The 12,708-nt window shown below is 50.5% G+C and overlaps 4 protein-coding genes across 4 annotated transcripts; 1 reads left to right on the top strand and 3 right to left on the bottom strand.

Moving 5' to 3' along the window:
• Positions 1-51: 51 nt before the first annotated feature.
• Positions 52-1,538, bottom strand: N7458_001456 (uncharacterized protein; the record flags this gene model as incomplete). The annotated part of the gene is made up of 4 exons (XM_056904839.1): positions 52-385; positions 447-1,050; positions 1,116-1,408; positions 1,462-1,538. The coding sequence occupies 4 exons, from the start codon at positions 1,536-1,538 to the stop codon at positions 52-54; spliced, it is 1,308 nt and encodes a 435-aa protein (XP_056768946.1).
• A 1,043-nt stretch (positions 1,539-2,581) lies between these two features.
• On the bottom strand, positions 2,582-4,175 carry pigc (phosphatidylinositol N-acetylglucosaminyltransferase; the record flags this gene model as incomplete). The annotated part of the gene is made up of 2 exons (XM_056904840.1): positions 2,582-3,750; positions 3,815-4,175. The coding sequence occupies 2 exons, from the start codon at positions 4,173-4,175 to the stop codon at positions 2,582-2,584; spliced, it is 1,530 nt and encodes a 509-aa protein (XP_056768947.1).
• Positions 4,176-6,996: 2,821 nt separating this feature from the next.
• N7458_001458 (pantothenate kinase) lies at positions 6,997-8,645 on the bottom strand (the record flags this gene model as incomplete). The annotated part of the gene is made up of 4 exons (XM_056904841.1): positions 6,997-7,321; positions 7,375-7,888; positions 7,968-8,250; positions 8,424-8,645. The coding sequence occupies 4 exons, from the start codon at positions 8,643-8,645 to the stop codon at positions 6,997-6,999; spliced, it is 1,344 nt and encodes a 447-aa protein (XP_056768948.1).
• Positions 8,646-9,861: 1,216 nt separating this feature from the next.
• On the top strand, positions 9,862-12,258 carry N7458_001459 (DEAD/DEAH box helicase; the record flags this gene model as incomplete). Its single annotated transcript, XM_056904842.1, has 9 exons — positions 9,862-10,184; positions 10,251-10,326; positions 10,377-10,512; positions 10,566-10,926; positions 10,983-11,062; positions 11,135-11,286; positions 11,352-11,545; positions 11,609-11,757; positions 11,837-12,258. 9 exons carry the CDS (start codon positions 9,862-9,864, stop codon positions 12,256-12,258), a joined length of 1,893 nt encoding a protein of 630 aa, XP_056768949.1.
• Positions 12,259-12,708: the final 450 nt, after the last annotated feature.

The raw sequence follows: 12,708 nt of genomic DNA on the forward strand, positions 1-12,708 counted from the left end.
AACCAAATACATTCCCCTACAACAGTCTCACAACCCTCCCGAGAATAAAATTCACTCATCAGCGCTCTGTTGAGTAGTCTGCTGGACGCCATTCTGCATAGCATCCAGGTGAGCAAACTGGTAGGTATCCTCGCCCAGTGACCAGGCCATAACACCACCCAAATTCTTAGCCTGCATGATATCCGAGAATTTGCGAGCGATGAGGTCGGGTGTATCCCAAGTCCAGAAGAGGTTGGTCTCCTCGTCCCAGTAGTACTGACCGCCCTGCTGATCATCGGTCTGACCGTCCTGGGAAGCGCGGCGCCAAGAGTCGGTGATGGAGATGCCCTTGCAAGTACCGTAGTCGGATTGGCAGCCCGCCATGCAGAAGTCGTCGCCAGATCCGCTAGGAGAAGTTAGTACGTAGATTAAAGTGACATATCGTCGATGATAGTTCAAGGACTTACCAGTTACCGTAGGCGCTGCAGCATGACCCGCTTGGGCACTTGGTACCCTCGGAGTAGCCACACCTGCCGTTGTACGAAGTGGTCAAGTTGGCAGGAGGAGGATCCATATTGCCCTTCTCAAAGGTGAAAGCCCCAGACTTGCCATTATCACTACCATCATCGTTCTCGAGCTTGACCACCTGGCAACCAATCGGCTGCTCCTTGCAGTCAGAGTTAGGATCAGTGGTGAACCACTTCGCATAGTAAGCAAAGCCAAGGTTGACTTTCTCGGGCTCGAGACCCAAATCAAGATAAGCCTGGACAGTATCCAGAGATCCCTCGACACTAGTGTGGTGAGCGGTAACGTTGTCGCGGCGGTTCATCAGATCGTAGGTCATCACGTTGACCATGTCGACCGACTTGAAGATCTCAGGGCTTTGCTCTTCGGTAAAAGCAATCATGTCCTGTTTGCGGCCGGGGACGGCGATGGAAAGGGTCTTGTTGCCGATAGCCTCGCGGACAGCTGCGAGGAACTTGGGGTAGGTCTGGATCTCGTCGACCTTGTCCGAGTTGGGGACTTGCTTGTAGTCCTGGCCGTTACCGCCGGGGTACTCCCAGTCAATATCTATAAAACGGGTTAGAATCAAGAATTATTCAGGTACAAAATTTGGTACTCTGATTCTATCTTACCGACTCCATCGAAGTTGTTAGCGTCAAGCATGGCAGCGACGTTCTTCGCGAAGCGCTTGCGGCTGGTGTCATCCTTGGCTCCATCAGAGAAGCCTGCAGTGTCACCCCAGCCACCAATGGCAATCATAACCTTGGTGTCAGGGCCGAAGCGCTTGCGCATAGTGTCCACAGGCTCGAATGGCGTGAACGAAGGAGTGGAGTCAGAGTTGAACAGCTTTGTTGGCGCAAATGCCATGATCGCGTGATCAATTTGGCCGGTTTGGTCGCTTCCAGGGAGATCGACGGTGTGATATCTGGACCAAGTTAGACTCGGGTTGTAGTTCATCGCTCTTTGTAGAGTACATACTCATCAATGTACATAGCGAACCGCGCCGCAGCGGCGCTCTGGGCAGCCAGCAGGCCGAGAGCAATATTTTTCAACATGGTGAGTCCGTGTCACGCGACTGCTGATAGTAGGTAATATAAAATGGAATAAGAAACAGAGGTTAAATAAAAAAAAAAAACCCGGAGGAGTTACCCAGCTCACGGAAGGAAGAACGGACAGCACGAAGCTGCAAAAGCAAACACAGCAGACAGGATAAAAGAGAAGAAATGCAGGATACACTGGAATTAAGGCCTAATAAACTCCAGCAACCAGCATAACATACTGTAGCAAAATATGCCCAGAATGATCATCGGGTCCCAGAGTTTGGTCCACATCACGGCCGAAGAGGACAATGCCCTCAATATCCAGAAACGCACTCCACCAGCCAGTAAAATGTTGTACATGGGGTCATTTCACAACGAACATGTATTCCATCCCCGCGGCAACGTGGATCTCTACTGCTGCAGGCAACGGATCATCATCCCCAACAGTATGGGGAACGAGAGCTGAAGCTACCGCAAGAAAGACAGGGCGCTGGAATGTCCGGCACACCGGGTGGCGCCAGGCCTGATTACCTGGAAATCAGGTTGACTGGCCAGCAGGTCGCTTGGATTCATCTGCATGGCAAGTTAGTGAGATCTTAAAAAGTATAATTTGCTGAAGTGTAGCGCGGGAATCGAGGTCGTTGTGCTGCGGGAGGCTTGTCATAGATCGCGGTTTGGTGATGGCATGCCAGACCGGGAGTGCATTCATTCCCCTTCCAGTCGCATTCCGTTGGCGTCACGAAGTATTTAACACTGGGGGTAGACACGGATCATTTGTAGGGGCGGTAATTTGAGAGATTAAGCTACTGCAATAACTTTCAAGGCATTGGTCTGGCCAATTCCTTATGCTAGTACTCCTGGCATTGAATTGCTGCACTACATTGTCTTACTTCTCACGGCAGCATCATATAAAGGAAGATGAGAACACGGTGGTGAAGTCACTTTGAAGTACAATAATCTAGGGGTATAAGATGAAGGCTTTGAAACGCCCGGTCTATATGACAGTAGCGAAAATTATCGGCGGAGAAAGAAGAAAATGACAAAAAAGCTGATTAGCTTCAGTTCCAATGTCGTCGAATGATAGGACGTGCCGGATCCCAAGGACCAATGACCACATTCTTGTACTTCTGCAGACTGATCAACCACCAGCTGCACCCACCCATCGAAAGGGCAGTCAGAAGGCTCCCAAGGAAAGACCCGATAACGGCAGAAGCCCAGCCCCCACCGAGTGTCGTGCCAACAGCTCCTCCTGCAATGATAACCAGAGCAAGTGTCAGCAAGATATGGCCCGTCCAGGATTTCTGTCGGAGCTGGCGACGGAAAATCGGGAACAGGCCGAATACTTCCATAGAGAACAGCATTAGGCTGAACACGTGTGTAGTCGAAGGCAACCGGGAAGCAAGCACTGTAGATGCCATCACCGCGGCATTAGTGGAAAGAGAAGCCGGAAACTTGGTCGTGGCGCCAGCGCCCTCTCCGCTTCCGTAGTCGAAGGAGAATATGTTCATGATTAGAAGCCAGCAACTCATCGCCCAAATTGAGTCACTGGCGGTAGATTTGGTGAGCGATTTCAAGATGGGACTCAGCCCGAGCAAGGAAAAGTAGATCAGAAATGCCGACTTGACGGTCGATAAGCGCTGGCGATTCCGTGATGAAAATAGGGATGCCCGCTCATTATCTTGTACATCCGTACTGCCGAGGGCAACACTGGGCGTCGAAGAGGGAGCGCCAAGGCGCAACGCCGGATCTCCAAAGCCTTCAAGACTGCCATTTAACTCCGCAGTCAATTGTGACATTTGCTCTTTTGACCCATTCACAGACATTGTCAGGCCGAGACCGTGAATTGGACTTCCTTTCGTGCCATTCGGCCGCTGGTCATTGCCGGATGGATTCACCGCGCTGGCCAAGGAGCTTGAACTGGACCCGTCATATCCACCACTCGCAGCATTGAGGCTTTGCGCAAGCTCCGCTTGCTCTCGCCAAATCCAATTGTCCCATAGAAACCAGCCCATCGCGGTGCCGACACTGCCCCAGCAGACAATAGAAACGGGACTCACCCGGTCCTGAACGATGCCGACGAAACAGCAAACGAAGATGACGACAGAACAGACATGTTGAACAATGACAGTAGAGTCAGATACAAGAGGCCAGAAGTCGTAAGGTCGTACTCGAGGGTTTCGTTGTAGATGGTCTAGGAAGGTTTCGGTATCGGTATAGTTGTCCGGATCTATCATAACCCCGTTAGTCGCTTTGTCAAATTCGCTCACAAAAGCCGAGTTCCAAAGACATACAAGACTGTTTCACCCATAGCAGCTTCTTCCAGGCACCCTTCCGCCTCCGACGTGGCCCAGCAGCACCCAATTTCCTCCCGTCTTTGCGGGTCAAATCGGCGCCAAGCGTCCCCTGAGGCGGCCGCAACGTCGCAACACCCGAGGCATCACCAGTCAATGAGCGCAAGCTTTCCTCATAGTTCGCGGGGGCCGAGCGCACTCGGGACAGAGATGGCGCAAAATAAGCGTCCTCCGGCGCCAGGCGATCGGGGTCAGGGATGTGGTCTTGCTCAAGATGTTTGGGTCCTGAGGCCCGGTTTGGGTGCGTGTCGACAGGAATGGGCGGCGGAATTGGCGACAGCGATGAGGATGGTGGAGTCATCGAGCTGGGGTGGCTAGCATGGATACATGGCTGTTTGTGAAAGAAGAGTGACGGGGGTAGTGTCAAATGGCCGACGTCGTAGCTCGAAGAACGCGCAATCCCACGTGTCTGCGGCCTATGGTCATGTGACCACACCGAGCCCTGAGCTCGTTCTATATCATACTCTACAATTTACACATGAAAGGAGACATCATTGAGCTGTCGGACTTGGGATTTCGTTTGTGGTAAATAAAGATATATCAAATTTCTTTTTTGTCTTTGAGGACTAACGGCTGGAGTATTCACTCTTCAATCATGACTCAGGACCAGCATCGTATCCTTTCTCTCCTAAAGTGAACCAACTCGGGTCACTTCAATCACCAAATTTCGCCGATCACGAAGATCTAACTTCTCAATCTCTTCACAGATGAGTTCAAACTCTTTATTGCGCCCCTCTCTTATGCATCTCTCCTGTGGAATGCCTGGGATCTTCAGGAGAAGCACCACTCCACCAGCCGCTTCTGCTATATGATAAAATTCCCTTGCCTTCTAGACGAGGGTCTTCCCATTGCATCTAGCAATTAGAAAAACTCTTGTGACGCCAGTATTGCAGGTAAGCAGCTTGAACCGAGCTTTGGTCTCCATAGACAGCAGAGCATGGCCACCCGAAGAGGCAACGGGCGCGTGAGAGAAGTTGTCTTGCGTTTTGGTGTCTTTGCCACTGGGTTCTCCGTCCCGTGCAGATATGGCCCTGATGGGTTCAGCGAGTGCGTTACAAACGGGGGAGGACAATAAATATTCTTCTCGTGGAGAGCAGTCTCTACAAATGCCGGATCAAATTTCAAGCTCGGTGGTGCTCTGAATTGTACGGCACAGACTCCAGACTCAGAGTTATCCACTCCGAGCCAAGTGACGAAGTAATAGAAGTCCGAAACCGTCGACTCGTTTAATTTTGAATAAAAAGGCTTATGTACAAGTCGAATGCGCTAAGCCAACCGTGGCGGTACTTTCTCGGAGAAAGGAACGGCCACGTAACATACCTGGTTCATTGCATACGCGTCACACCCTCTGTAATTATCCACGACGGCATAGAATGAAACTTGCAATTCTCTCTCCATCCTTGCTAAAGATATGGTCCATCAGCGTCGTCGAAGATACCCAGCAAGGCGCAGTATCAAGAAACGTGATGTTAAAGAAAGGAGGAAGGAGACCTCGATGGATCTGCTCCCATTCCTGAATCATCCTCGCAAGATGATCCGGAAACGGGCGAATGGGGCCATGAATGAGTGAGAAAGACCAAGATGGTCCACGAGCGGAAGAAATTTCAAACAGCGCTTTCTGCGGGTCATTTTCAGCAAGCTGCACCTCTGTTAGGTAGCTAGATTCAACTGGAGAATTTGCAGCCGCATACGTGGGTGTCGATTTTTGAGCTACCCCTACTTGAGATGGGGGGAATGCATCCTCATCTTCGGTGTCAATATTGATCGCTTCAGGTATGGCTTTAGGTGGCTTGGGCTGTCTCGTAGGAGCCTTGGACTTCCGCCTAGGGGCCTTCGGCTGACGCGTATCAACTCCGCGTCTTGAATTTTGGCCCTTGCTAAGTCCCTTGGCCCGGGGAACAGTAGATTCACGCTTCCTCCTTAATCCTGCTGATGTGGGTTTGTGTTGCGGCAAAGTGGACTCGACATCGCACTGTTTCAGTAGCTAATGGAGAACGTCCTTGCTCCTTGACAGATTCAGAGCGTGGAAAAGACTCCTCTTTAACCTCTTCATCAGCCTCTTGACCCGGTGGCGATGTTTCTGTACAAGACCGTTCAAGTGAATCTATCTTAGTCTCGGACTTGATTGTCTTGAAACCATTTGACAGAGATTCCTCAGGTGATATTTGGTCGATGGAAAGTTCTTCGATGGGCTCAAGCTTCACAATCGCAGGCCTAGCAGAGGGCGATGGATAGTGAACGGACTCGGCATGTGGAGACTCGACCGTAGGTCTTGGTCTGGGGTTGTCATGAAGCCGAGTTGGTGTGAGAGACTCGTCTACAGACCGGGTGACTCCAGGTTTGGTGGAAAAGGTGGGTCGGCCATTTCGCCCTCATTCTGCATGTCTATGATACGTATGTAGCCATGTGCTAAGTTTCTGATGTCAATTGAAATGGAATGGGTGCAGAGACGATGGGGTATTATGCACAAACCTAGAAATCGATGATCAGAGAGGATTGTGAAGAAGAGTTGTGGTGTAGCGATGGGCTAACTCTGTACAAAGAAACGACCACCGCAGGTATTCCAGCTAGGTAACTCCATATTGAAGGAATAGCAAAGCACTGGTCAACCAAACACTCATACAGGATTGCTGTGGACAGGAAAGTAGAAGTGGTTTTAAAAAACGGTTTGAAAGAAAGTCCGTGTGGCAATTGCATGTGCAAGATTTCCCAAAAGAGTACTAATTAATACACTAACAGGCTGCCGGGATAAACCTCGCGTCCTGTTATCATTCTATCTGATGAATAGCTCCTCTAAAATGACATGTCGGGGCATGTCGGAGATCTCCAAAGGGTATATGATTGGAGGAAGACTTTTTTCCTGTGGTTCAATATGCGGTGTGTCCTTCTGTAAACTGGAGCAGAAGGGACATGTGATTATCGTGGATGGAAGAGCAGAGCTAGTCGAAGCTTATACTGCCAAGCCAAATTGCCATAGGAAGGTGTAGAACAGTCCCAGATTAGGCTTCAGGCAGTGGTTGCAGCAAGCTCGACTAGTCAAGTGAAGTGTACATTCCACGGGGTATCGGTTGTTCCTCCAGATTTGGAGGTGATGATTGAGAAGATGGTACTCTGACCATTTCTTATGACGACGTGGGAGAACCATTCTGTTCAGCATTCACAGAATTCTTGACGATATTTCGGACCGCCTGCGGTGCCACCACCTCGTCAATGCTGTTCCTGCGCCCCCAGTTCTGCGGCTGACGTCGGATGAAAGCACCGACAGCACCCAGGTAGCCCTCGTGGCGCAGGAAGTAGGCCTGTTTCTCGCCCTTTGACCAGAAGCGAATGGCGTAGGAGAGAGTGTTCATAGTCTGACGGTGGCCCCGTATGAACGATCCTCCAAAGTAAATATGTTTGACTTGATGCTTTTCTGACTGCAGGTAGGCAATTTGGCCGATATTGTTGCTGATTGGGAGATGAGTAGATATTTTTGCAAGACACGAATAACCAAGACATACCTGATAGCATATAGAAGACTCCGACTCATATCTTCATGTCGGAAGTTGACGCCTCCGTTGCTGCGCTCGAATTCCTCATCGTGGATTAAACCCTCGCCGTCCTCGGCACCGCGCTCAGCAGCATTCTTCAGCCGGAATACCTTGCCAAAGGTACTCGCGATGGCCGTGCTTTTGAGTCCAATCTTGGTGTAATCCATGCCGTATATATCCCCCACCAACATATCCACCCCGGCATTGTCCCCACGGTCCGCCATGGCCAGCATGTCGTCAAAGGTGCGGGCGCCGGTGAGCAGGGACATGATCCCCCAGAATGTACCTCCTCCAAGATGGGTTCCCCCTACACGTTCAAACTGTCTGGGGCCGGAGACCTTGATCATGGACACACCGGACCCTATATTGACCAGGAGGTAGGGGTAAACGTCCGGTCGGGCCTCGGCAAATTGCATCGGTTCGGAATCGGCATCGCTGTAAGTGAATACCTCGTTGGGAATTTCTGTGATAAAGAAATCGAGACCTGGTTGCAGGAAGAGAAAATGCGATTAGTGTGAATTCCCTCGAATTTTTGTCCATTTCCGGTCGTCCGAGCCACCTACCGATGATCAGGCATTCCATCTCCTCCTCTCGCAGAATATTGACGTCCAGCGCCTCCTTCAGCTTATCGTAGAACTTGAATGCACCGCCTCCAGTAGCTACGACGCACAAGTCATCAGGTACGGAGCCATTGCGCTTTTCGTGTTCCTCCTTGAGTTGCCGGATAAAGTTGATGCAGATGTCGATCCGGTGGGTTTCAAAGTTGATGAAATTGAGGCGACCGCCATTGTCAGCAGCGTCCAGTTCGCGTGTAAAGTAGACGAGTTTCGCCAATGAACCTCCGATCTAAAATCTCATCCATTTCGCAGTCAGTCTCATGTTATTCAGGGGACTGCTCGTGCTCAGTTGCCTCCCCGTCGGCGGGATTGCGGGGGACGGTCGCGGGTGCGGGGCAATAAGCAGCGACGAGCAAAAAAAAAAAAGAAAAGAAAAGCACTCCAGGAATGAAGACAACTCACATCGACGGCGACATGGCTCACGACCCCAGTGTGATGTGGCAGACGAATATCCTTGGTCTCGTAGTGAACGCCCTCGGCCTCGACGGGGCTGCGCGACCGAGGCTCGTCGTCGACGATAAAAGCGCCCTTGACGTTGATCTTAACGGCGCCGGGATTGGAAATGGCCTCCTCGATCCGTGGACCCTTGCGACGGACATCCGTCGTGGTATCTGAGGGAGCCATGGCGATTGCGGAGGGCAGCGGCAGGGGCAGTAGTGGGAGGGTGCAGGAGGTGAAGCACTTGAAGCTCTCTCGGTGGTTGATCCCGTGCCCACGGTTACGGCGTATATTTCCTTCTACCCGCACTGGGAAGTTGGAACACACTGGAACGGGGTTCCACTCGTCGCTTTTCCATGCTCCCAGTGGACCGCGTTGCATTTAAACCGATTTCCGGAGTATAGACGGGGGTACTACAGTACTACTGTAACTTATTTTTTTTACAAGACTTACAGTGGGTTGGCGTGGAAAGGGCCGAGGATCATTGCTTCCGAGGTTCAATGAGGATGGGAATCTTCCCGACCGATTGTCCGTTAAAAGCCGAGGACCTAACCAGGCCCGAACTGGGGACATTTGCATCAATTGAGGAATCAGGTGGACGTCGGTAGATACAGTAATAGTAGCTTTCCAATTCTCACAATTTCCACCTTAACCGTGCTCAATTAGACCCTCGTTCGGCTAGTGTCGGTGGAATGGAAGAGATATATATCTCAAGTGGACACTGCATCCTCCGTAGGAGGCACCCACTACCTCGACATCAATACATTCAAATTTCCAAATAAGGGCCATTGGAATCTTTTTAATAAGTTTATCTGTTCAACAAAATCATGTACGGGAGTACTCGGCCAATCTTGGATTATATGTGAGCCGTGGTCATATTTTGTCTGGTAGATATAGCTACCAGGCACCTCACAACTAGATGATAGGCATACCGGCTTGAATCCAGTTCAACTAACTGCCTCATGGCAAATAGGCAGTTCCAATAAAGACACTATGCTGAGGATTCTTGCTCAAGTTGTCCGAGTAGGTAGGTATTATTTGATTTTCCATACTAGATACCTACAATTGACGGTGGACCTTTGCCCCGGACTGCCTGGGAGCTTTCACTCGATGCCTCTTCCACGAACCCCCAGCAAACACCCAAATGCTGGAAAGCCCCTTTAGCGACATTTCCCAGTACTTGTCTTTGGGATCAACCAAACTCCGCCAGAGGAAACTGCCAAAAATGCAGCCCGCAAAGGAAGGCACGACTGCACCAGGCCTCTTTGTTTACCTTTCTCCTCTTCTCCCCTCCAGATCGCTTTTCTTTCCCTTCTCCTCTTCACCTCCAATCGTCTACCATCTTCGAGAATCCATCGAATCATCGATTCTGAGCATCATCCTCGTCTTGCATTCAATCATCATGGACTCTTACGACGAGATCCATGATGCCCTCCAGGATGTCACCAACAACCCTGATGAGATCGTCGCCGACGACGATGACGCCCAGTTTCCTGCCCAGGACAAGAAGCCAGCGTTTTTGAACCCCCAGGAGGCTGGCTGGTCGGAACCCGTTCCATTTACTTATGACCGCTTCGCTATCAAGGACTTCACTGACTGGGCTGGAATCGCGCCTCGGTACGAATGGAAGGAAGAATACGGTGAAGTAGGCCCTCGCAACGTGGAGCTGGAAAGGCAACTGTTCAACGCCGAGTTCGTTCCTAGAGCAGGCGAACGTTTCAATGAGTGGGTCTTGCAGGTTTCATTAACTATATTCCTTTGACATGGTGACTAATTTTGTACCCAAACCAGGCTGCAGCAAGCTGGCGAGCAGGCCCCGTACTCGGTCAATGTCGAGAGTGAATTAACTCTCGAGCCCATCACCACCGTAAGCCCTAACAAATCCTCCATTCCCAGCTGACTACTGACCATTCCTAGTTCGAAGAAGCTGGAATCCACCCGGCTATGATCGAAAATCTCCAACTTTGCAATTACGAATGGCCTACTGCCATTCAATGCTACACGATCCCTGCAATTCGGGAGGGCCGGGACGTGATTGGAATCGCTCAAACTGGTAAGCAATTCTCATTGGAGACTGTGCAGATCTCGATTTACTCACATACTTAGGTTCCGGAAAAACTGGTGCCTTCTTGATCCCCATCCTCTCCAAGCTCATGGGAAAGGCCAAGAAATTGGCAGCACCTCGACCCATCATTACGGAGGACTGGGATTCGAAGCGGCATGGAGTCCTTGCAGAGCCCCTGGTCTTGATCGTTTGTCCTACTCGAGAACTTGCCAACCAAATCTTTGATGAGGCACGCAGACTTTGCTATCGATCTATGCTTCGTCCCTGTGTGGCCTACGGTGGTGCTCCGCATAAATCCCAGCGCGAGGAGCTTCAAAAAGGTTGTGATATCCTCGTCGGTACTCCCGGACGTATCCTTGATTTCATGCGTCAGCCCAACACCTTGACGACCAAACGTGTTCGGTACGTGTACATCTTTAATATTCTAACATTTCTTATTCAGACTAACCATTCTCAAGATACACGGTGATTGATGAGGCCGACGAGCTCCTGCAAGCTGACTGGGAGATGGATTTCAAATACTTGATGTCTGGTGGAGGTACGCGGTGGCTTGGGCCCAATTCCCAATAGCAAAAATATATTGTTTATGATACTGATTCATATCCTCCAGACCAGAACGAAGATGCTGATCATCGTTATCTCATGTTTTCGGCTTCTTTCAATAAAGAGTGCCGAAAGCTGGCAGAGAATTATCTGAGCAAGGATCACGTTCGAATCCGAATCTCTCGCCCAGGGAGTGTTGTAAAGCATATCCGGCAAAACGTAATTGAAATGACTCTATTGCTTGATGCTTGATTCAAATTACTGACGTTTTGCTTACCACCTAGATTCACTGGATTCACAAGTCCGATAAGAAACAGGCTCTGTACGATCTTGTCCTGAGCTTGGCACCCACCCGCACCCTGATCTTCGTAAACAGCAAGTTGGAAGTGGACTATGTCGACGACTACCTGTATAACCACGGGCTTCCCACGACTTCCCTGCATGGAGATCGCACTCAGCCGGAGCGAGAGGATGCAATGTAAGGCCGCCCCCCTCCTCACTTCTATTATGACTTGTGTCGATCACGAACTAATATTTCTAGCCGTTCGTTCCGCACTGCCAAATGCCCAATAATGGTGACCACTGGGGTGTCCGCTCGTGGCCTGGACATCGTTAACGTCATGCATGTGATCAACTACGACCTTCCCCGTGCTTCTCAGGGTGGCATCACCGAGTATATGCACCGTATCGGTGGGTTTGATAGTTCTTGGTTGACAATTATTTTGTTTCTTGATGAAGCTTCCAGCTGATGAATTTGCACTGATCTTAGGTCGAACTGCTCGTATTGGTAACGTGGGACTGGCAACCTCGTTCTACAACGACAATGATGAAGACTTGGCCGCAGACCTCGTTAAACTGCTTATGGAGAATGATCAGGAGATCCCACCCTTTCTGGAACCCTACAAACCATCTGATGCGAATTTAACCTTTGGGGATGACTCCACCGATAGTGAGGCTGAGAAGGGACGAGGCGAAACTGGTGCCTGGGCGGCCGGTAGCGACGACGCCGAGGAGGAGAACGAGGGAGATGACAAGGGAGAAGACGGAGATTCTGCATGGGGCCAGGATGCTGAGGCTGCCGAGTCGACTCATGAGGAGCCTGTTGATGAGCAGCCAGCTGCGAAGCACACGAAGGGGAGAATGCCTGCCCCCGCTCGCCAGAACATAAACAAGGACGATGTTCTGTGGTGAGGAGAAGGTCTCAACGCTGACCACTTTTCAGCCCCTTTCGACTGTTGACGACTGTCCACAGTGTCGCATGGGGCGATGAGAGATTTCCTGTGCGATGAAAATGACTTGGTAACCCTTTGACAGTTCTTTGCTTCAAATCAACTCCAGCGTCTCCCATCATTCAAGGACTGACGGAATGTCTTGACGGCAATTTCTATCCGACCTGGAACTCATGGTGTCTGCTTCCTGGGCTTCTTGTTTTTGCAATTTCTTTGCGAAGATCTCGAGGTCCTATGGGCATGCTGTGAGGTGGGTCAAGAAAAAGCTATTGGATGTTCGCTGTCTTCTCTACGAATGGTGGTTGATTTTTGGATCGAAAATGCTGAATGCTTTTTAATTCGCCAGTTCGTTCAATTTGTAAAACGTAGGAAGTCTGTAAAGAACAGCAGCAGTGTGGAAAAGAAGCACTCA

This window comes from Penicillium daleae (assembly GCF_028827525.1).
Source record: "Penicillium daleae strain IBT 16125 chromosome Unknown utg000002l_segment0_segment0, whole genome shotgun sequence".
In the NCBI taxonomy this organism is placed as follows: domain Eukaryota; kingdom Fungi; phylum Ascomycota; class Eurotiomycetes; order Eurotiales; family Aspergillaceae; genus Penicillium; species Penicillium daleae.